Source organism: Pyxicephalus adspersus, chromosome 5 (genome assembly GCF_032062135.1).
Source record: "Pyxicephalus adspersus chromosome 5, UCB_Pads_2.0, whole genome shotgun sequence".
Taxonomy (NCBI): domain Eukaryota; kingdom Metazoa; phylum Chordata; class Amphibia; order Anura; family Pyxicephalidae; genus Pyxicephalus; species Pyxicephalus adspersus.
Window position 1 is genome coordinate 58,694,750 of NC_092862.1, and position 25,849 is coordinate 58,720,598.

Genomic DNA, 25,849 nt, shown 5'->3' on the forward strand with positions numbered 1-25,849 from the left:
TCTCCTGGCCTTAAGGCGTACCTATACTCACAAAATCAACTTGCCAGCCACAAGCTGGCCACTTCCAAACACTTCAGAAATCATTATATTTTTCATGGATACAAGCTGACCCAGCCAGTGCCACCAGGGAAGACAGACATTTTAGTGCAAGCAAGTAAGAATAGATCAATAATTGAAAGACTAGTTTTTGAGTATAGTTCCTCTTTAAAATATGGCTTTACAATGACACATATATAGTTTTTTCTTTACATGCTGAATTAGAACAGTGACCTTTAAACCGCCTAAAGAACCGTTTTTGCAGCTTTCAGTCCCAGAATCAGCATGATAAAGTCATTGAAGGTTGCCTGCTATCCAGAAAGTCGTTAAATTGTAATACAAAGCAGAGGTTCATTTTAAGAAAGGAGCCATATACTGAACAGGTCATCCCCCCTTCCCAATGTACATACATTAAATAGTTTTTTGTTCCATGTGTACTAGAGAATTAGGGTTACTAAATATGAAAACATCTGCAACGAATAGTTTGTTCTGCAAAATGCTAGGAAAAAATATGTACAAAATGTTTCCAGCAATTTATTTAGGTATATCAGTACCAGAAGAGTTACCTGAGGACACGCTGTTTGTAACATTTACAAAGTAGCACAGGAATCAGTCCAACACTTACTATATTACAGACTGGTATGAGAATAATGTTAGTCATTAGAGCGTCATTCTCCGGTAAAAGGAAACCATTGACATTTCATTTACAATTAAGAGATGGAGGTTTTCTTTTTTATACATATAAATGTTTGGTTTAAAAAGTGTATGAGTGTGTGTATATATGTATACTAGTGTAAAAATTTCATGGATTACCATGTGACCTGCCAAATAACAGCTGCATGTGGAAAAGCCACAGAAAATATCGGAGATTAGAAGATTCTAAATAAAACACATTAGGAGGATGGCAAACACTTCTAGCACTTACATTGACTTTACCCTCTAAAATCCTTTATATACATGAAAAAGTATTCAGTGTACCCAATTTACATACAAAAACTGAACTTATACATTATAAGGAATTACCAAAAATATCCCTCTATCTCCACATTCATAATTCTGTTAAGAAGGTCACAAGATGACAGCATGTACTGTATCATATTTTCAGGAGCATTCTATATCATGCATTTGTCATTCTTACTGGACAATCAGAAAGTATCATGCCACTGCTGAGGTTTTTCTCCAGGTTCTCTGCTCCTGTAAGATAGCTACCTTAAAGTCCCATTTTAGAAATTGTAGATCAGGTAGGTGTTTATTGTAGAAAGGGACAGGCAATGTCCCTCCTGCAATAACTATTCTTACCTACCTGATCGCTGCCCAGCAATCAAAGCATATGATGCTTTCAATGAAAGTGCCGGGAAACTTGTCGTCCTGGCATGGCCAATCAAGAATGCTGAAGATGTAAACAAGGAAGAAAAGAGTTCCAAAACACAGGGCAACACAATATAGCCTGGCTAGCTACTTGAAGTCTGATATGAGCTATTCAAAAGGATTCTAAGATTATATAAAGGATTTACAATAAAATGTAACAATTTTAAAATAATATATAACTGAACTACAGGAAGTTGTCTTTTCCACATTTGCCATTAAAGCCCATCTCAAGGTAAATACTACTATCTGAGAATATATAGTATATAAGAAGAGTGTTTACACTCAACTTTTAGAGTCCCATCAGCAAATTTTCTCTAAAGATTTTATATTTTAAGGGTTCCCTTAAAATAGTCGAGAAAGACTGTACCACCATGGTAAGAAAGGCATTCCTCTTCAGCTTTTCAAATAAAGTATTTTAAAAAGGGTTCCCTGTACCTAAGCTTATTTTAGAGGTTCCGCTGGGATAAAAAAAAAAAAAAAGTTGAGAAAGACATCCCCAATGAACAATTGCCTGGAAAGGTTGAAGCTCATGTACGGTGTGATATGGACATTACTAGTTACATATACTGTATATGCTGTGTAATTGTTGAAAAATTAAATGCAGTGTGAAAGAGCCTTTCACCAGAGACAAATGAAGACCTATCGTTTTTTGTACTGTACAGTGGTACCTTGGTATAAATCCTTAATCTGTTCCTTGGATCCTTGGACTTATACCAAACAAATTTTTCCCATGAAATAAAAGGAAAATTATTAATCCGTTCCCTTGAAAAAAAATTCTATTGGTATTGGCATATTATTGATGGGGCTGAATAAAATAATTTAAACACTGCTTAATACTAAAATACATAAATACAAAACCAATTAGATAAAATAAATGAAAATTTTACCTCACTTTACCTTCCTGCGAAGAGTCGAGTGCTTACTAGGATGGTGCTGAGAAGGGAGGAGGAGATGTTATGTAATTCACAGACAGATACAGCGCAGGTTGTTCACTGAATGGTAGCAACTGGAGTACTGACGCTCGTGGGCAGCAGTGGCTTTGTCTCGAGAGGTAAATAAGGGTAGTGTGCGGGGTTATGACTCATTTTGACCCTTACAAGTTTTTTGTGTCCAAACAGGACTTATACCAAGTTGGACTTATTCCAAAGCGGACTTATACCGAGGTACCACTATTTCATTAGCATAAAGAAGAAAAACAGGCTTACAATACATACAAATTCTGTTAGTCAGTAGGGTGTGAGCCTCATAGAATAGATTCCAGAGTCTCTCTGGTCTAGAAATGTGCTATGCTTTGGCAACTCTTTACTTTGGCAAGCTGTGCAAACACAAAGTTAGTATAATTACCATTTGTTTTAAAGAACAGAACACTATATGCTATACTGTCTTTGCCACTTTCCATCAAACACACAAATAATGATAGTCCAATTCAAATAAAACAGGAACTACCTCACTATCTGGCCTTACATTACGATCCATTACATTATCATTGTAGCAGCAAAAATATGAGAGGGGGGGGGGGGGGGGGCAGATGACGGTTGTGTTTACTTCGAGGTCTGTTATTAGTTCTTTTACTTATATTGCTGAATATCTCAGACTGACCATGTTTAAGTTCTACTGCAGAAATTTTTTAAGTGAGCTTACATATTATCTGCAGTGATGGAGGAAATGCAACTATTTGAGTATGAGTGTAAGGTACGCTACATCCTCTACAGACTCTGCAGGCCTTAACTTCCTGGACGGTTCATTTCTGTCAAGATTTAAATGTCTAAAAGCGGTACATTGCTTTCATGAAAATGAAAATTTTTTTACAGTATAAAAATAAATAGTATAAAAGTTTGAAACACAAAATGTCAAAATAATTTAAAAAATACATTTAATAAACATGATTTTGTGTTTCAAACTTTGTTATACTCATACTATTATATTATACTGTAAAGTAAATTTTCATGAAAGAGAATGTACTGCTTTTAGATACATAAAATCCAGTGTATTACATTCAATACAGTTATTTTGTATTGAACGCAATACAAATTAATTTTAAATTCCCCCTCACGCGGACGTCACTGGGAACTCCCAGGGAACACCAGCACACTCGCCGAGGGACAGATTAAAGAAGAGGATGGGGCAAGGAGGATGGCAGGACACCGGAGGACGCCAATGGGACCATGTAAGTGTTTGTTTTTTACTTTTTTTTACCCTCAGATTTCAGCTTGTTTTTTTACCACGAGTCACACTCGGTGTTACCACTGGGGAGGTTAATTAGCAAGTTAAAAGTTAAGGTTGATGAGAATACAACTAGAAAAAGACTGAAATCTTTCTTCTTTTGAAGGGTTACCAGGAGAAAGACTACTCTTCCCAAAAAGCATATTTTTGAGTGTTTATTAAAGACTTGGGTCACAATTGAGGGGCTGCCACTCACCTACAATTTATTCCCACCCAGCTTAAAAAAATTGCTGTGTCAAATACTGCATGGCTTAAGTTTCCAAAGTTTAATCTGAAAATAAATAATGCTCACATGCAAAATGAACCAACAAGAAAAGAAGGGGGTTTAGTGGCAATTATTCAAAATGTATTTGGAAGGATCGCTTAATAGTGCATAATTTATAAAACCATGTGTCAGATATTCCTAACATCATATCTAGGCTAATAATCTGGTGCATGGTTCCTATTTGCATCATACTTGAACAAGAAAAGGGCAATCTTGGTTCCAAATACTTTTTGCTATTCAGCTTCTTCAGTGGAGGTAGATTGGTATGCCACACACGTTTAGATGATCAGACTAGTTATGTTGTTATCAGCCAGGGATATTATGGATGGCTTGCTAGGAGTCCAAGTCTCGATCCAGAACAGATGGGTTCAGAGGATTACCTATGTTAGATACTAAGTTGTCTGAGCGGAGCTGCTCAACTACTGCTGTTTGGTGGAAGGTAGAGTGTCAGTAGCCTCCAGGGGGTTCATGCCAATGTATGTGTAAAGAAGTTGACAGAGCAAAGTTACAAGGAATCGGGAATGTGGGAAATTCTGCCCACACTTCATATAACAATGTTTCCTTACATACTGCTTCAATCCAACTACGCATTTCAACCATGTGAGACAAAAATCTACACTTTGTGAAGCTGCGAACTGTAAACTCCACTGATGATCAGCAACAATTCAAAATGGTTCCCAATCGTGATAATTACATCATATATGACAGAGATCACATGCAGTCCATGCAGTCTGGAGGCTCTCATTGACCAAATGCCTTCAGTCTACAAATGAACACTACATCTTTCAAGATGATACATTTCTAATTTTAAAATTCATTTACTTTGACATTTTTGCATATTTGTCAGTCTGTAATTTTTTTATTTATTTATTTTAATTCTAGCATTGTATTCAATAAAAACATACATCAATAATTTAAGCAGGCACATAAAGTGACACATTCTGGTAAATATGGACTGGGCATCTTTAGTCACTGGCTTAAAATGGTTAAATATTAGCCAACATAAAAAGAATTTACAATAAAAGTATATTGTGTGTACAAACACACTTTAAATTTCAGTCACCTTTCCCACACAGATACAGAACCTGTATACTGCCAAAAGCAGACTTCTAATTATTATATATAGATAAGAGTATCAAACAAATGTAAGTCAAATATTATGCAAATAGCCAACATCTGAAAGAAGTACAATGCAGGGTTAAACTTTGGACATAATGTCAAGATGCAAATATAATGCAAATCATTAGACAAGAAACTTAACGATAAGGCAGACACAGTCACATTCAGTCATAGTTAAGTTGAGTTAAACAAATACATGTAACACAAAACATGAAATGAGTGAAAAAATGCCAAGATGTTTCCATTGTGGAAAGGGTTTGAATAACGATTTTTGGATTTACATGTATGGTACACATTGCATTAGGCAGAACAATTGAGTGTGCCAGAGTGTATCAGCATGACAAGTTTATGTATACAGTTTATGTATATTATTGTACAGTGCATGGAATGATAAGGGTTACCAATTTACCTGACCTAAAACTTACCCCACATAATCCACCCCCCAACAAAAAAAATCTAACCTTGCAAGAAAAAACACACTTTTTATTGGTAGACACAAATACAAAAATGCAGGAGTGAAGGCACAACAGAAAACATTGTAATATAACAATACTACAATACTATTATAGGTATTAGAGGTTCATTTATAAAGCAGCAGTACCACTTTACTGCTGTAAAAAAAAGGACAATTTTAAAGGACAACACTAGGGAGGTAGGAGGTCAAAAACATGGAGTCAGGTCAAAGTCATGTGGCCTACATTTTATAAATGGTGTCTTAAAAAAAAAAAAAAAAAAACACATACCAATGGATAAACTCTCTGTTCAAATAGTCTCCTTTAATCTATTAACTAGCAACAATTTACAGGCCTGTTGGCCTTTTTACATTTAACAAAACTAAATAAGACTTTTAAAAAAATAGCACTTAACAAGCTTTCCTAACAGTATTAGTATACAAATTTTAATTTTTACATTTTTTTGGCAAGGTATAAAAGTTCGTAAAAAAACTACAGTACCACTATCCATATGTAACAATTTAAAAGCCTTTCCAGAGCTTTAGTTTAGAGGTTACAATGAATGGTGGCCCTAGGATTTCTAAATAAGCATTTGAGCTCCGCAGTACTGGGGTAACCCCACTGCAAGGGTAGATTTTTTTAAAGCCTAATTTTACAAAATGTTTTTAAGGGACACATGTTTTCATATGCTTTGGGGGCTGTAAATGTTTATTTTTACTTTAAGGATGCTGCAAAATAATACACAACACTTCTGCAAGGCCACTAATACCACTATAATTAAAGACATCTACAATACTATAGCAGAATGTGTAGCACTTAATTGAAACAATTTACCATATATACCACAATATAAACAGAGGTAGGTACTTTTATCTAAAGAAAAAAAACTGGGAAAACAAGAGTATAAACTTAAGCACAAGTTGCAGTCATCTTTGCTAACATTCAATCTATTCATAAATAGGAATTACAATACATACCTTCATGGTATGTTATTTTAAAACATTTATTTAAAAAGGGAAGAAACTCACATGAGCTGTAGTCTGTTATCTCCTATCTATTCAAATGTTAAGGTATTTAGTACTTTTAGTACTATTTAGTACTTTTAGGTCGATTACGATGGGGTCACTTGCACAAATTAACTTTTGAACAATATCGTTGGGCACCAGTAGAAGACACTGTATCTCCATGTAAAGTGATACAAATGGCTGCATGTTTTACAGTTCACATAAGGATACAGTACCATCTAGCTAGCCGAGTAAAAACAGATTTTTTTTTTTCAGGTAAAAAAAAGCTGGTTTACACTTGAGTATATGCAGTAATTCTCTGTTGAAGAGATATGACTGAAATTATTAAAGAAGGTCCAAAATTGATCAAAGGTTTTGAAAATAACTAAATAGTAATAATAATATAAAAAAAAAAATAAAAACTTTGGTACATAAGGCCTTCAATGTCTGAAATTAGGACAGGCAGTGTTCTCCCCAGCCCTCTTAGCAGGGTGCACCACCTGGCTGTTTTTGGGTGGTTATAATACAGGGGCTGCCATCTGCCTACAATTCCTTCCCATCCAGCTTTAAAACAATTCTGGGTTGAACACATACAGGTATTCAGAAAGGGAAGACACTGGCCTTTAGTAGCATGCCTGTGATCAGAGAAAAGTGTGGGTGTTCCATTGCGCTGCAATGATTTTTAACCCACTGATCCAACTCTTGTCCAAATGATACTGCAGCACAGCTCCCCAACCCAAATTCTAGAGTAAATGTAAACATGGGTCATAGAAGCCAACATCTGAAAATATGAAGGCAATCAGATTTTGGTCCTATGTCCAAGTACCTTCGCACTATGTCTACATAAAAAAAACATTAACTACCAAAATCAAGTTGGAATTGCAAACAACGCAGCATCTGATTTTCTTTTTTTTAAAAAAGATCAGACCCTTGACATAACTTAACTTAAAAATTGCATAGGATCAATCGCTTTTAACAAAAAGCCTGAGATTTACCTTGGATTTCGGTAGTTCTAGTGTTTACACAGCTTATTCCTTATCACAAAGGCAACACTGGGAAGGAAACAGATGGCTACTTTTCCACGATTCCCAATATGATTTTGTTATGTACTGTGTGCAAACAAAATAGAAAGAAATGCCTGCTGCATTGATTTGCGGAGGTTGCAAAGTTTACAATTCATAAAAACATTGTTGTTAAGCATTTTATTCCCAGTCTACGGAGATATAGGGGAAAAAAACTTCTAAGCCCTCAGCAGCAGTAAGAAAAAAGCCATCCAGGCTTCTGCTCACCACAAGTAAATAAAGTTCACAAATTATGGACATCTGCTTTCAAAGTGCCTTGGAAAACAGGAATGGTCATGACAACTTCTGCACCTCTTCTACCTAGCGCCTGGTAAAGAAGCTTAGAGATGCAGAAAGCCTAGTAATTGTAAGTGAAAGAAAATAAGTGTTTGACCCGAAATTACTAAAGTCTACAATAGGCCTTTATTAAAATAAAGCTCCTGTATGTATATTATGAATAGTGAACCTTTATCATTACAAAAATAAGCCGCAAAGTCTTCTGAAATATAGTCACCTGACGTCTAACTGAAATAAAGAAAACAATTCTCCTAAATTTCTACCAGTGGAGGACATTGCCCGGGCTTGTGTGGGCAGGATTGTGTAGGCAGTGCTTGGATTAACCTCCTGAGCAGTTCATTTCTATGTGATATATATGTCTAATATTTTCATATATTTCATATATGATTTATATGTCTAAAAGCGGTACATTGTTTTTCATGGAAATGTATTTTACAGTATAAAAGTATGAGTATAATAAAGTTTAAAACCAAAAATCATGTCAAAATAAAAAATTAAATACATTTAAAAAAAACATTTTTTTTTAAATAAATAATATACTCATACTAATATATTATACTGTAAAATAAATGTTCATGAATATACTGCTTTTACACATAAAGAGTCAAAAAGTGAAGGAAAACATTTCTCTAACAGCTCCAGGTAGAAGAAAAAGGCAGGTACTTTATATATTAGGAAGGCTGTTGCATGAGGTTAGGCAGTTTGTGCTGCAGCTACATTACTCTACTAAGAAAATATTTTGTGAGAGCTTTAACTCACCAGCATCCCTACACACCTATATTCAAAATTTTAGCAGTGTTGAATGTTTTGTTCTTAAGATTACAAATAAGCAAGGTAGTACAGGCCTCCTTTCACAGCCAATGAAATTCTCTAGTCTTGCTGTAACCGTTCTGATACTTTTTTGTTTTAAAGTACAAACTGTCATTCCACCAGTAGAAGTGACAACATCTCGGGGTCTGTCCAATCCTTAATGATCAGCTCAGGGTGGACAAGTAAAGGAGCACTTCCAAGCTCACAGCATGGAGAAAGGATCGGACGTGTGAACTCTGCTACATTGGTTCTTTCTTCTGGTGCCAGACTCCTCCGCTCCACCACAGAGGTGGGGAAGTTCAGAGTTTGGATTGGAGCAAATTCCAACAGACAAAGATGTGATGAAGCAGTTTTACAGCTTGGATCACTACTATGGTAAAGCTCTGGGCAGACTGAAGAAAGGTGGGCAAACTCTTGGCTGCTAAAGCGGCTGTTGATGCTGCTGAAAATGGTGGCAGCTAAAGGGGTAATCAACCAGATATTTTTCACCAGTCATTTTTTTTTCAGTCTCCTCATTATCTTTGTAAATTCAACTTAAATGTCATTTGAAGCTTAACTTTATTCTGTTAATATTTTACCTTCACTGGTTTCTCTCTTTTCCATCATCATAACAAAAGTCTTAATAAAAAATGTTTTCATTACATCCAATTTTAGACCCAGTGACATCATTATAGAATCTAAAGGATGAGCAGGCAGGTAATGGCTGATAAGAGAGATCGGTGAAGCACTGTACAAACCTTCAAGAAAACATTACACTCCAAGTAGTAGATTAATCATGTAAATCTGAAAATGCCTTGACAGATAGATGACCGCCTATACAAATAGTTGCTCCTGGGCAGGCCGCATTGCATACAGACCACCCTAGCAACTGCAACATGGGATGATGAACTTTTTAAGCTTCATAGAGAAACTAAGGTTAAAAAACACAAAAGTAATAAACTGCAGACAGGTTGCTTATTTCTCCTCTGCAATAAAATAAACGTACTTGCCTGATTCAAATTTTCAAAGTAAACTTATCTCCTCTTATTTTCACCCAGACCTTTCCCAGGTTTGGGATCTTTAGACCTAGTTTATTGAATGCGCAGCCCAGTGTACATTAGAGAAATGAGTGATCAGGCAGGTAGGTTTTTTTTTTTTCTGCAAAAAGAACAGAGCCTTTGGCAATAACAAATTACTTGCTCACACTTTGTTTTACTTTCATGCTTTACTAAAATTTGCAATATTTATTCAATACAGACAAGGACCTCTAACAAGATCAAATTTCCCCTAATGCTGTGGAGATGAGAAGAGTATGAGGAGTTCTAAAGAAAAGCAATTATAGAGAAAATATATTACAGAGATATACTGTATATGCTTTTTTTGTTTTGACCTGACATACACCTAAAATATTTTGTTAAAAGGAAGAAACATACCATGTGAAGAGCTAGGGAACACCTGTATTCACAATATATGCATTATTTTTAGTAAACAATCATTTATACATCTTTGATATCTATATAAACATGGGCAGTCTTAAATCATGTTTAGCAATATATAAGATATTTTATTTGAACGCAAATAATGTCAAGACGAGTCACACTGTTTCCCTAACTGTCCTCATGTTTTACAATATAAAGAGCAAACTGTAGTAAACTGTAGCATAAAAAGAAAAAAAGTTGAGCTACACTAATAATGAATTTCACTGAAAACTATACAGAAGAAAACAATCTTTTAAAATATGGGATTAAATTAGTTGCAGATGGGTTAACTATTAACATTTAATTCTAAGCAAGAAAAAAAATACATATATAGAATAGGCAAAACAGAAATAACAATTTCCAAAATATTAAGAATATACAAATTATCGAAATTCTCCTAAGAATGTGTTACAGTAAAACTTGCATAGCAGTCCACAAATAGCCAAAACAGGTAATGAAAAGCCCCGAGAGGAAGCACAAAACAGAATACAAGACAGCACAGAACAGTAAGTCTCACGTTTAGTTATGACTAGAAAGCACAGTACAGGCACTGAGAAGAAAGGACGGAGCTCTGATAGGACAGATCCAACCTGCTGCATTACGTAGATCACGACACGCTCCAGTCAGCTGCAGTAGGAGATGATCGGTTTTATGAATGAACAATCTAGGACGCTTAACACTTGTGCGGCAATGTTATGCTTGCATTTCCCTATTATGAGTAGTAGAAATCCTGTGAATTTATATATAGTGTAATATATATATATATATATATATATATATATATATATATATAATATATTATATTATATTATATTATATATCACACACACACGTATTCTTGGAATGAACTTATTTACCTAAAACACTGCAGCACTAATTAAATATCCTTCCAATACAGAGCAGATAGATATACGGAATATAGATAAATATCCTGAATACTTGGATACAGACGGAATGAAATAAATTCATTCTACAGTGTAGCAGACGAAGTGGCCCTAGAACGCCAGAGGAAAACATGGGTGAACAGCTCCATCTACAGGTAGAAAGTGGTACTGTGATCTGTTCCCCTTCATCATCATCTGCACATAAAGCTCACTGACATTACAATGCAAAGCACACTAGCAATTATCACTTTCTGGACACACCAGCATCAATGTTGCATACTTTTTTTAAAAAAAACATGGTATGAAATAGAGTATTTTTTCAATAGTGCCATAATCATTTTTTATTTTTTGGAAGTGTTCTAGACAAAAAGCTAATTGTTTAATTAGAACATTTAAAGCTACGTTAAGGTCAAAAGACAAGCAACATTTTAAAAGCTCTGAACAGAATAAAAACTTTTAAAACTATACTTAAAATTTTCAGTATTTCTTTTTTTATATGAACTGTAGGTAAAGTTTGTTTTAGATTGTGTGTGGTTTAACAACTTGAAGCCAACGGGCCCACCAAAGTAAAAGAACATCACTGGTAAAATGTGGACACCTCGTGTTATTTATAAGTATGTGCTTGGCTTCAAATTGGTTCATTTGTGTCAGAAGGACCAAATTTTTGACTCAAAGCATCCGGAGAGCCTCAACTTCTCCAAATAAATATAAAGCCAACTACATAATGAAATATCAGAGCCTCTACAGGTCATTGAGTGTCTTGCATTTAAAACCAAAATGACAAGGCAGGGGCACAAATCAAAAAGGGTTGGACTTTTACAAAAGTATTTAGTATTAGGTTATTTCCAGGCATAAATATCAAAGATTAGTATTTACCTGTTAGCATACCTAGGAAGAGTAAGCTAAATAAATGGCAATCTTTCAGACGTCAGGCTTCACATTTTGACAATTTACTGTACACAGACAGGCCACATGACTCTCCAGCCATAATACCATGCTTGTAGTTTACAAGCAATATTAGCTTTTACTGTTGTACACCTGTCAGATTCTTACCTGCACAATTCACATTTGATTGAAAAAATTTTTTGACAGCATTCTGGCAGCAGGTTCAGACACCGTGAAAGCTACCTACCAGACTAAACCAAGAAATGGTCAAAAATTGAAAACTTTACATCTAGTCAGACCTTTATTCTATTCTGGAAGCTAAACAATTTGCATATATAACTAACCTTGGAATATGCTTCTCTATTTGTGTAACAGTATAGCTAAAAAGTTTGTAAAAACAATTTTTAAAAAAATATGAATCCTCGTACAATTCCAGAGCCAAAAACATTAATTAAACAATGCAATTCTAGGTTGTTCAGATAAGGTTTGCAAGGTTAGCCTCTGCCTGTATTGTAAATCATTTTTACATTATCCTCTGCTGCCACCGCATGGTCACTATTTGTAATTACACCTCCAGTTGTCAAACTATGTTCATAAATGTCAAAACATTAGAATGTCACAAGAGCACAAAATACAAACATCTTTGACCTAAAGCATTGCACTATATATCACAGTCACTTGGCCTGACATCACATTTGTGTCTCTGGTGGCAGCAATCCCAACCACAATTGCATATATTCAGGTTGTCTAAAAAAGAATATACGCTGTTTACACAGCCAAGTGAATTATTCCCTTAGAAAGGATAATACAGCAGACAAAGATCTGATGACTTCTATTATTTTAGGTAAAATTAATCTATGAAATCAGCGATAATCCAAGATTACATTTTCAATGCACATTTTCAGTAATAAAACTGTATTGAGAGAAAAGTCACCCATTATTGATTTTCTCCTGGGAATGTTAGTTGTCCAGCTGTCTCTGGATTCAATACTTTTAAAGTCACTAACCTATGACAAGCATGGAGAAGAAAAACATGAAGATGAAAGTGAAATCAAAACCCCCGATCTGCGTGCTTGTGATAAAGACGTGTCAGAAGTACTACTGAGTAACTCCTGTTTAAGAAACAGGGAAGCCACATTTGGGTTAATTTGGCATTTGCTGACGTTTTACTGGTAAATGTACAATCTCTGAATCTCTTTTTAAGGACCATTTCATATCACAGTATTATTGTAATGCACATGCTGCAACAACACTCTGTAATATGGTAGAAGAACTTACATGCTATTCAGTTCAAAACAACTCCCTTCAACACCAATCAACACAATGCAGCAGTTACAGCTTTAGGTATGCTATAGTACAAAGGGTATCTTATTAAAACAAAAGTGGTAATTTTAAATCACCAATAAAGTTGGTTAGATGAACCAGTGCACAACAGCAACATGCAGCTGTCTGAACACAATGCAAGATCTTACATTAACCACCTGGGCGTTACACTGATGTCTAGATTTCTGTTCCAAAAGCGTTACACTGTTGTTCATGAATTTTTTTTTTTTTTTTTAAATTGTAGACCTGTAACTTACAGAAATATGTCCGAACAAGGGTCTAGTAGATATCATGAATATAAAAAATGTTTGAAACACACAATCATGTAAAAAAAAAATACTTTTAATAAAATTTAAATACACAAAAATCAGCTTAAACAAGAATACATAAATAAATGAAAAATACTGAAAATGCGATAATTCGGTATTCTGTATAGTAATATATTTTTCTAAAACACCTCCCTAGTGTCCAACCGTCCAACATCACATACCTATAGACAAAACCACATAAATATATTTTGTATTATTTTGTATTGGACTGGATACAGAACTTTGTATTGAATCCAATACAAAATATTTGAATTTCCCGCTATGACCCCCATCGACGGGCGCATGCACGGACATCATCAGGAATCGCCGAGGGACGCGTACGCGTTTCCAAACTTCTGTACTTCCATGCAAAAAGTGTTAAATATTTTGCATGGAAATTTATTTTAGAGTGTAGGCTATAATTCACCGAATTACTCAATAATTACTTATAATTTATCCAAATTACCGCATAACTCGCCAAAATATGTCCAAAATTTTATAAATTTAATAATTTTTTTTTTTTATAAAACATAAAAAAAAACCTTTAAAAAAAAATAGTGTATAATGTAATGTACAGTAGCTTATATAATATATATATAATACAATTATATATATATTATATAAGGATTTCCTTGTATTGGACTCAATACAGCTTTTTTGTATTGAGTTCAATGCAAAGGAACTCAATACAAAATTTTGAATTTCCCGCCCCACCTCCCTCCCGCACTGATGCATCCGGTGATCGTCACTGCACTCGCCGGCTGAAGCTGTGTCCGGAGGAGCTGCGGGGAGAAGGTGAGTATTTTTTTTTTTGATCGACGCTGGATCTTTGCAGCAGGGATCAGGTAAGTAATGTGAAATTAGGTAGTGAGAAAAGTTCGGGTCTATCGATTTATGCAAAATCGATAGACCCGAACCAAGGTCGGGCTTAACGGTCGGGTGGTTAAGTACTGGTTGGGGTGTACTTGAAAAAAATATTTAAAGAAACGGAGCAATTCCATTTTCGAATCATTTGCTTTTTAGATATTCAAAATATGAATTATATAGTTATTCAAAAAATGAAATATGTGATTGTCAACCGTGTTTTCATAAAATATGCATATTTTGCATGTAAAGAACTTGTTCAATAGTTATAGTAAAAAAAACAAAAAGGATCCACGGATCACACATTATTCTTCGACTCAGTCTCCTTCCTTATGTGGACACTCTTCCCCTCCCCCATCCCAAACTCCTTTTGTCACCTATTAATCTGTTTAAAGGGAAAAGCATTACTGCAGAGACATGATTACTTGATGTTTGTTAAAAAGATAATATGTACCGTGATGTGTTCATTATATTCCCGTTTATTTATTGGAACTACCTGTTGTGTTCAAATCTGTACTTTGCTGTTTATGTTCCTTTATTTTGTAAAAATAAATTTTTTTAATTTCATTTAATAAAAGTCTGTTGGAGAAAAAAAACAAAAAGGATGGAGTTTTTCGATCAATATTGCAAGGAAAAAAAATCATCAAAATGCTGACTATCATGAAGAACTTCAAAGATGAGGCCACCGTGTTTCTTGAGTCACTGTTCTAGAGTATGTCAATTGCAATTAAAGTATCCCAGTAATAAGTGGGTCAGTAACAGCTGTTTTTTTCTACAAACATATGTTGAGACATTTTAGAAAACCTACAAAACATGCAGGGCTGAAAGGCTATGAAAAGCAAATCATCAGAATTTGTCCACTGTGCTGCAGCACCTGCATGTTTAAGGCTCTGAAAATGTTCACCAGTGCAAAATGCAGCTTCCATTATTATTATTACATAATATTAGTAATAAACAGGATTTATAGAGTGCCAAAAATGCGGGGCAGCTTTAAAAAAGTCTTGGAGCCGTACGTGTGATGAGGTTACGAGTAAGGAAGTCATGTACCAAAGTCCATAATAGCAGGACATTATCTTCCTCTTTGTCAAATATACTTGAATGTAAGAATGTAAAGCCAAGATACCCAATGTAATCAGCAACTTGACAAAAAGTATTACTCAAATCGTTACCCAGCTATGCTATATGCTAATTGTTTGGCTGGAAACTGTCTATGTCTGTATTAAATCTTTAAGTTCAGGTAAAAGCTTACATCAGAAAAAATATTTTAACTAAAGTTACCATGATGCACAAAAACCATGGTTCATGTTTGGCCTTATCAATTGTTCAAGTACGATCTTCCTAATATGGGAAAGATGTTTTTGTACAGTCACACAATTAAGAATTTTAGTTGTAACTTACAGTGTTCTCCCCAGAAATTTTTTTCAGCCGGGTGGTAGGAAGCTGTAGCCGGGTGGTAAAAAAAGGGGGTGTGCCAAAACACGGCAAATTTAGTGCTCCCAGTTGTTTATGCCATGGGTAATCAGTAACCTTTTATTGTTGCAGTGTTCTACCTTCTCCCAATGATTTGTAACTTTGTAATGCCTGCCCTGTTAGTATATAATTTTTCTATTCTATGTATTTTGCCACAACTGTCCTATGCCGTATATTGTGACCCAACTTACTAGTGTTCTAAGTTCATAGCTCATATTAGCAGCAAAAAACATTTACCCCTTCTGAGCGACTTCTGGCAACTGCTAGGCACCTAGGATTGGTAACAGGCCGTAATTGCTAGGCCCCTAGGATTATTAACAGGCGGTAAGTGCTGGGCTTTTTCAGAGCTAGCAGTTTTTTATGCAGTGGGGGTTCCTAGCATGAGGAATGGACAAATGTAACCTTACTGTCACAGATGTCGTCACAGATGTTGACTATATTTTTGGTTTCTTACACCTCCCCATTCCCCAATTGAAGTTCAGAATGTTAGATGGACAGGAATGTGTAACAGGGCAGGGAAGCCCATTTTAATGGGCAGAGTGTTTTATGTTCTAATGATGCTGTAGTAATGAGATTGTAAGGGGAGAATGCGCCCCCCACTTGCACCTATATTTTCAGTTTTGTACTCCCACCCTCAGAGAAATTGGGCTTCAAAGAAGAGAAGCAGACAGTAGTTTCATAGGTATAGATTTGTGACAGGTAGGTATATATTTAGGGGCCCACCCCAATGCTTCTAGCTATGTTAGTGGCCCCGAGGTCCCCAATTTGCATTTTCAAATTTAGGACTCCTAGTTGCACTTTCCTCTGAAACAGCAACCCCAAAGTTCAATTTTCATAATTGTTTACATTTATGACCCCCACATCTTGACATTTTTTAAAGCTGGGGGGGGGGGGCTGAAATTGTAGTAACTAGTATCTATGAGGGTCCCCTGTACACCCTGAAGATTACAGGTCATTGTGACATACAGTTTAGGAGATATAGAGGTTTGTACACAGAGCTGTGAGGATGCAGAATGACATGCTGACTTTACACACGCTAAGTGGATACATTTCACAAGCAGATTTTTTTTTTTTTTTTTTTTTTTTTTTTTTTGATGGGGGTGGGGCTGCCTGTGTCCCCTTCACATGAAGGCTGAACTGTGTGTGCTCACCTCTCATCCCAACAGCAATCCTCTGAACGGATGGCACAGAGCACAGATGGCACAGAGCAGCCTCACTGAGATCAGTGCAGAGGATGAGGGCTGCCATGGAGAGGTGGGCGGGGTATTCACAGCAGCCGGGCGGAGGGACCGGCTAAAACCCTCTGGGGACACCTATGACTTACTTTAGCGCCACTGAAATGATAATGAAGTAAAAATCATCATACATACATTTTCACTGTAAGGGTTTCATGCAAGTTGTAACTATGGTAATGCTACAGCCATGAGATGACTTAGTATGCTTTGGCTGGCTGTTTACCAACCTACATAATCTCTATCCTTCATTTAAACAAATTTATTGGAACTACTTAGACTACATAATTTTAGAATTTTCACAATCCTTGCCAACGACAAAAGACTGAATGCTGTACATACAGTACCGTTCTACTCTATGGAGAGGGAAGACTGAGAGCGGAACTCCCCTTCACCTGTACTAGGATAGTTTGTCATCTGTGGAGCCCTAAGGCGATATTCATCTGATGTGTGTACGTAGCCTTAGATGTATTGTTTTGTTATTTTATACATAAAAGTTCCTTTCATTCCAATAATTTACCTTTTAAATTTTCTTTTTTTTTTGTTCTTTTTACAGGCTAATAATATCTAAAGAAAATTTACACCACCACTGTATTAACATAGCATATAGTTAACATATCTCAGGTTAAATAACTGAAGAAGATCTGCATAAATACGGTGACATAAAATTAGTCAAAAAGTTGACAATGACTGGTAATAGGTATCCAGAGATTTTTTTTCTATTTTATCTGTATTTCTCACCTATTATACTGTAGCCATATGCTGCCAATTGACCAGCCATGTATTCTCCATCAGAGTTGTTATGTGAACAGCCCCATGTGCGAACCCAGATCTTCTGAGTGCCTGGTATAGTACTATACAAAAAAGAAAAAAAGTGAATCATTTGTAATTACCGGTATATGAAACAACATTGATTTATAATCAGATAGTATAAAGTAACGTAACTATACCATTTATTTTCGTATATGTCATCTAACAGTACCTATATATAGAAGATGTTGTACAGCTAGACTGTAGTGCCAATCACCAAAGCACAATGCTTTAAGTGTAGAATTTACTTTATTGATTTTATCATTTTATTATATGATTTTATCATTTTTTATTTTGCTAAACGATAGATGATTTACATAAACATTAACCAGATCTGGAGAAAACCTGCTGGCACAATAGAACTCATATATTACCAGTTGGTCATTACCATTTGTCATATTTGACAGTACAAGACATTTGAGCTTAAGGTAAGAAGCACATGGAGGGATAGGGCAGTAGGTAGCCGCCCCAAAATGACATGGAATTTTTTGAGGTAGCCAGACATAAGTTCAGCAACAGCTATGAGAAAAAGGTTCTACTGTGAGTTCAATGATAAGGTTTTACGTATCAAGACAAAGTCATGTAATCATATTCTCCATGACATTGTAGTAAAGGAATTTTGGCCATCTTTTCTTTATAACATTGCTTCGTTTATTAAGGTTTAATGACAATATTTATGCACAGCATCTTGATCGGGTCTGGACTTTTGACTGGACCATTGTAACACCTTGATTATATTCTTTATCAGCCATTTAGTTGTAGATATGCTGGAGTACTTGAGATCACTGTCCTGTTGCATGACCCAGTTTGGCAAAGTTTTAGCTGTTGGACAGATGGCCCACATTTGACTTTAAAATGCTTGGTATACAGAGGAGTTCATAGTCACTTCAATGTCTGCAAGATGCCCCGGACCTGTGGCTGCAAAAAACAGGTATGAATGGTTTTCACCATATCCTTCCAAGAACATTGTCCCAGATGTTTTGTTCAGCTGAAACTTGACAAACCTAAGCCATGCTACCATGTTCTTTTTAGAGAAAAGATGCCTTCTCCTGGCAAAACTTTCAAACAAGTCATACTTGATCAGTCTTTTCCTAATTGTGCTGCCATGAACTTTACTATGCTGAGACCTGTAGAGTCTGACATGTAGCTAAGTGGTATAAATACATGTATTCATATTGTTTTAAAGCACAAACTTTAGAAAGAACTGCAATATACTAATAAACTGCAATTAAGGTTAGTTTTATAAGTTTTAGTCAATTTTTATTTTTTTTTTGTTTTTGCATCAAACTTTGGTAGATTTCCAGTCCCTTCCCCTCCTACAGTGGAAATTGGAAATGTAATTTGCCAAAACTTTATGAAATGTTCACTTTGCAGACTTTCTTTCTATACACTTGAAATATTTCTTGATGCCTAATGGTCAGTGTGGTCACTTCTACAGTATGTTTTTAGTATTCCTATTAGGATTTTAAGTTGAGTATTTAGAATTATGTTAACTACCTGTCACTTGGTGGTGGCTCTTCAGTTTCAATTTTGTTTCTTTTACGGACCCTGGGAACAACATTCTTTCTTGCAGACTGACGATCGTGTGGTTTAGGGTCTGTTGCTGAGACAATGTCTTCAATGTCATCAAGTAACGATTCACAGGCAGCAGGCATGTTCTTTAAAAGTTAAGAGAAAGGCAAAAATTAATTAAAACAAAAAGGAAATTAAGTACAGAAATTATTTCTAATTCCTGAATAAACTGCATTTATGCAATTGGAGGAGGTTAGCTTCAGAGTAACCATTACAAGTTGCGATGCAAAATACATAAAAGGCCGAATCGTAGACGTGGTTGTGTTCTACATAATGCTCATGATAGTCATAGATTCGTCATTAGCTTCAGCTTACAGAGTTCATTTTAAAGCACACGTTTTTTCAAGTTTTTTAAGTATCACTCTATACTTAGACCATAGCCAACGTGAAAGTTTTTAGTCTTAATTTAAAACTTTAGTTAATGCCAAAATTTATAGAAACATGTCCTGGGCTGCCATTGATGACTAGCTACCAAAAATGTTAGTTGCTCAGCTTTAACATCAATTTAGTGGCTTCAAGCCACTTAGAAACCTAATTAGAAAACCTGATTAGAAACCTAAAATATTACATCTAGAAGACCAGTGTGACTTGCAGGCAATTAGAATTTTCAGAATAAAAGCAGTACAACTACTTAATTTTACTCTTGGACAGTAGCTGTGGGTAAGTCAGCAAGTCAGTGTATAAATCAAATAAAGTATTTTTCACCTTTGCATAAATATATAATATACCTAGAACGGAAATTAGATTGAGATGGTTCCCAGTGCCTTTACAGGTGACCACAGATTTGCATTTTATTTCCTAAACTATTTTTGCATTCCCATTGACTTGAATTGGTAAAAAAGCAGTTCTGACACAAATGCTGTGTTCATTAACATCTAGTGACCACGGTCTATGAGGTGACTTTATATAGCTTTACCCCAGCCATATCATGGTTTAAATATTGTGCATTATTATAGTACAGTGGTGTGCTTTACACATTTTTAGCTCTTTTGCTTCAAGAAGATCCATTCATTTTAAAGTGTACATCAAATAAAAACATTTTATATAGATATATAAAAAGTATATCCCTGCAATTGCACATTTTCCACAACATATATGTACTGAATATTTTTTTGGCCAGCATGGTGGCTCAGAGGTTAGCACTTTAGCCTTTGAAGTGCTGGGTCCCAGGTTCAAATGTCAACCAGGACACTACCTGCATGGAGCTTGCAGGTTCTCCCCATGTTAGCGTTGGTTTCCTCCGGGTACTCCAATTTCTTACCAGATTCCAAAAACATGCGGTTAGGTTAATTGGCTTCCCCCCAAATTGACCTTAGACTGTGTTAATGACATATGTATATAGTAGGGACATTAGATTGTGACCCCTTAAAGACAGTGGTCTCCAACCTTTTGGAGTTCATAGACCACTAAATGCACGGACTACGGCCCCCATTCGCGGGGAGCCGTGTCTCAATCAAAAGAGGAAACTTTCCCCCCCATAGTGACATTATAATGCCAGAACCTGCCCACTCAATCCATGCCTGCAATCCATACAGGAGACATGGTCCATGGCTCTGGCCGGTGCGCCCCGAGTCCGCCCCCCCAAGCGGCTTCTCCTCCCCTGTTATAATTATGCAATTAAAACTTAAATAAATTTTAGGGGGTTATACACATGTCCCCCACCCACATATTTGGCTTCCTCCACCTACCCATTCCAAAGATATTGGGCTTCATAGAAAAGAAGCAGAGTTGCATAGTATGAGAGTTAGGTATTAATTTAGGGGCTCTATCCCAATGCTATCACATTTTAATATATAAAGGGTGTTTTTCCCTTTTATGTAATGGAACTTTTTTCTGGGGGGGGACTGAAAGGAAATCCACAGTGTCCCAGGATGTGTGTGTCACATATCCCAGGAGGTCCAGGAGGTTGTGGGCTGCTCCTTTTGCACATGCATCATCATAGGCTTTCCTATAATGTAAAAAAAAAAAAAAAAGTGCTTAACCTTTACATTTTTACAAAGACATGTCACCAGAATCCACACCTGTACAGTACAAGTTCAGGTGAAGTGAGGAAGAACCTGGTGGAAAGAAAATGTTAACAATGAGTGGAATGGTGAGCATCAGAAAGAGGGAAGCCGAGCCAGTGTAGGACTTGTGGACAAATCAAGTGATTTTATATATTATAAAAGACTGAGACAATATTTTTTTGAATATAAGGCATATCTTTATCAGGAGCAGACAATTAAACATCAGACTAACATCAGCAAAAAAATGCTGAATGGATTTCTTTATCTTGGATGGAATTCCATGCAACATAGGAGTGGATTCAAGTTTACGTACTAGGGGTTCTAGTGCTAGGTTATTGAGGTGCGGTGAAAGTAAACAACGCTGTCTCCTCCTTTTCTGGATACTCACTCGAGCTGTTGGGAACATCCTGTTTGAAATGACAGCACAGAGCCCTTGCTGCTCTGAAATCATAACCAGTGTCGTCAGCCTTGCTTTAAAGTGATTGTGGTTTTCTTTTTTTACAGAAAAACCAGGCATTTTTGCATAATGTGTACACTTTTTATATCCACTGTAGTATAAAGAGAAACAAACTATAAAACTAAAATCAGGATCATCTTTTCCATCTTACAATATAAATTTTATTCAATCTGTAGATGAGTGGTAACACCTATTTAGAAATCAAGCTTTTGAGAAGAGCAGCTTCTAGTTACTCTACGGGGCAACTCCTGCTGTCATTTTTACTGACAGGTATTGCCACAAGTCCTTTAAGTGTAAACTACTACCTCAAATTCATCTTGCTGAGGCTTAAGTGATGACTTCCACACCATGACTAACAGCAAAGCTCTTGGTCAGACCTTTTCCAACAACACTAGAAATTTAACTTAAATCTAGGAATCTTAAACATAAATCTGGGGAAAGCCACAAGAAAAAAAAAAAGCTTCTGCACTGAGGGTTCCCAGAGGCCTCCATAATTCTCAAGAAAGAAGTTTGGCACAAACATAACTCTTCCAAGAGTTGGTTGTCCAGACAAACTGAGCAATGGAGGGAAAATGACCTTAGTGAGAAAGGTGACTAAGAACTCGATGGTCACTCAGAAGGTCTTCCAGAGATCCTGTGTGGAGATGGAACTGAGTTCTAGGAGGACAACCATAACTGCAGCTCTCCACTGATCTGGGCTTTATGGTAGAGTGGCTGGGTGGAAGCCTCTCCTCGCTCAAACAAGATTCTTTAGTCTGATGAAACCAAGATTGAACTGTTTGGCCTCAATTCTCAACGTTATGTCTGGAGGAAACCAGGTATTGCTCATTACCTGCCCAATACCATCCCAACAGTGAAGCATGGTGGTTACTGGATGTAGGGGTGTTTTTCAGCAGCAGAGACTGGGAGACTGGTCAGGGTTAAGCTAAACGGAGAATAGTACAGATATATCCTCAATGAAAACATGTTCCACAGCGCTCAGAACCTCAGACTGGGTCGAAGGGTTACCTTCCAACATGACAATGACCCAAAGCACACAGAAAAAACAACACAAGGATGGCTTAGTGTATAGTGTATAAAGTGGCCCAGCCAGAGCCCAGAGACATTCTTCTCAAAGAAGAATAGCAGAAAATCCCCCAAACCAGGTGTGCAAAGCTAGTAGCTTCATACCCAAAAAGAATCAAAGCTGTATTTGCTTCCAAAAGGTGTTTCAGCTAAGTATTACTTAAAGGGTCTGAATACATATGTAGATGTTACATTTAGGTTTTGGGTAAGAGATACTGAATGTAAAAAAAAAAAAAAAAAAAAAAAGAATTTAAACAACTGTAGCATCAGGCTACTACATACCAGAAGAGAAAAAAGTAAAGGGGGTCCGAGAACTTTCTGAAGCCACTGTATATATAGGAGAATCTGAAAATTTCATTTGGAAGAATGACTGAAAGTTTTCTTGAATCATCATGGGTATTGCCATGTTTGTACCACCGACCACCCATTATTACTGCTGCTTTGTAATCCCTCAACAACCCTGTAATAAAAAGCGATTGGCTGGGCTGACATAACTCCTGGGGGTTCATTAAAGCGTACCTAAATTTAATTTTACTTGAAAAGGTAGATGACTCTTTTATGCAAGGTAAAAATTCTGTTTGTTTTTGTTTTTAAGTGAAACATGCTTAAAAAAAAAAAAACAAACCCTAATACTTCATCGCCTAGGCGATCGAGAATAAATTGGAGCACACAGCCTCCAAGGATACCTACGTCACGCATCCTGGGAGGCTCCTAGATGCTCGTGAGCACTTCAGGCATGTGCTGATGGCGCCCTTTCGTCAAAAGGGGGAAAAAAGCCGATCTCAAGCATGCACAGTTAGATCGCCAAGTTTTTTTTCCACAACTATATCACCCTATCTCACACCTGGTTCGGGTGACGTAGTAAGAAGAACCTGAAAGAAAAGGAGAAAATGGCGGTGCCTGGAGCGCCATCTCAAGGACGGATGCCAGGATGACGTGGGACCAGATGGAAGAAACCAATCGGCGCTGTGGGATTGAAGGTAAGTGGATTTTTTTAGCCATTTTTGAGTTTAGTTCCTCTTTAAGTCCTGGCAACCACAGGGGAAGTCGGTGCCGGGTATCCCAGTACTCAGCATAGGATGTGCAGCTCAGCCATTGTCAGACCAGTCAGAGCAGTAAGAACGCTTTCTGCAGAAGAGACCGCCAAATTCCCTGCCTGGTTGCTGGTTTTTGGAGTGCATAAGCTGCCCTGGCTGTTATACCACTCTCTATACTTCCTTGTGATCTCCCCATGTACAATGAAGGTGTAATAATCATTATCATGGTACAATTCTCTAGGGGAAAGGGCTGTATTTATTGTACAGCACTGCGTCATATGTTGGCGCTATATAAATCCTGTAATTAATAATAATGTGATCAGTGTGTAATACACACCAACGTGTGCAGTGACGTCTCCTGACAATGGGCCCTTTGTGTATACAGAACCCTAGAGGAAGCTGGAGGGCCCTTCACCTTCTCTGCTGTACTCTCTTCTGGTCACCAGCACATTACTAACACATCACAGAGCTCTGCCATGTCCGACACCCAGCGGTAACACTGAGTGCCAGTCAGAGGTTTCCTTCCAGTCAGCACTCACCTGGCTGTAGCAGATATTCCGCTCTGACAACACTTCACCAGCTAGCAGGCTTCCTCACACCAAACTTTCCACCAGTGTCACCATGCAAGTTTACCCACGTGTCCTCGCTCCGCCCCTCCCGCTGTACGGTGTGCAGTGCGCGGACAAACCTAATAGAAAAGCGAACTGCTCCTGACAGCAATCCATGTGGGTGATAGAATCCAATACTAAACCTTTTCTACTGGGTATTACCAAAATGAATACACATTATGAAAGAATAGCTCACTCCCAGCAGAAAACCGGGTTATGGACAAGTTAGCAGGTAACTTGTATAAAGGCTGCAGTGTTATAAACATTGGTTTTAGGGGCTGATTCTCCTAAATGGGGCTCTAAACATTTTCCTGCTGTATGTCACACAATGCAATGTACAATGTGCTGCAACACATTTATCACCCTCAGTGTGCTGTGTTGGGCTGCGTTCACATGTAAGATCACTGTCACTGGAAATAATCATTAGTGATCATTTCCAGCAATGTTCTGTTCTATGGTGGAAGGAGGATGAGTGAATGGCACCCAGGGTTCTCCCCAGGCCCTTTTAGCTGGGTGCACCACCTGGCACTTTTCAGCACCCACCCGGCTGTTTTTGGGTTGTTACTAAAGGTTTTTGGTCACAATACAGGGGCTTCACCCACCTACAATTTCTTCCTACCTGGCTTAAAAAAAATTCTGGGTTGAGCACTGGGCACCCCTCTGTGCTCTCCTCCATAGAAATGCACAGCAGTCATTTCCCATCTGTCATGCATCAATCCACCAAGGACATCAGATTTCCACTCAGGAAGAACATGACCATTCGTCACAATAACCCAAAATGTGTACCTAGCCTCATGCTGCGTACACACATTAGATTTTTGTTGTTGGAAATGATCTTTCACAGTCGTTTTGAACAAAAAAAGACTGAAAGATGAATGATTGAGTGCTGCACATAAAGCACCGATCTGCTCTATGGAGGGGAGGGGACGAGCAAGCAGCACCCTGCTGTGCTCTCTCCTCTTCACTTCCATTGCAGTCATTCATCTTCTGTCATTCATGGATCCATGAACGAAGTCAGTTCTGCTGTACAGATCAGATTCTCGTCTGAGATGAGCCCTGAGGTTCGTGTTGGCCGATAATCATCTGACGTGTTTACATAGCCTTAGTGTATTGGGGTGCTATCCTTAATGAGTGGCATCACACCCTTCTGCGTTACCCTGATGTATTGGTAAAATGTGTGATTTACAGCCTTTACCACACCTTGTATGAAATGCTCCAAAAACAGGTGCACTATGT

General features: G+C 37.0%; 1 protein-coding gene across 1 annotated transcript in view; it reads right to left on the reverse strand.

The window, feature by feature from the left end:
- CDKAL1 (CDKAL1 threonylcarbamoyladenosine tRNA methylthiotransferase) overlaps window positions 1-24,658 on the reverse strand; it is a gene marked incomplete in the record, with an annotated part of 329,662 nt that extends 305,004 nt beyond the window's left edge. Inside the window, 3 exon segments of the mRNA XM_072411623.1 lie at window positions 17,800-17,912; window positions 19,366-19,526; window positions 24,545-24,658. Of these exon segments, the coding sequence (XP_072267724.1) occupies window positions 17,800-17,912; window positions 19,366-19,523 (271 nt within the window).
- Between the last annotated feature and the right edge of the window lie 1,191 nt (window positions 24,659-25,849).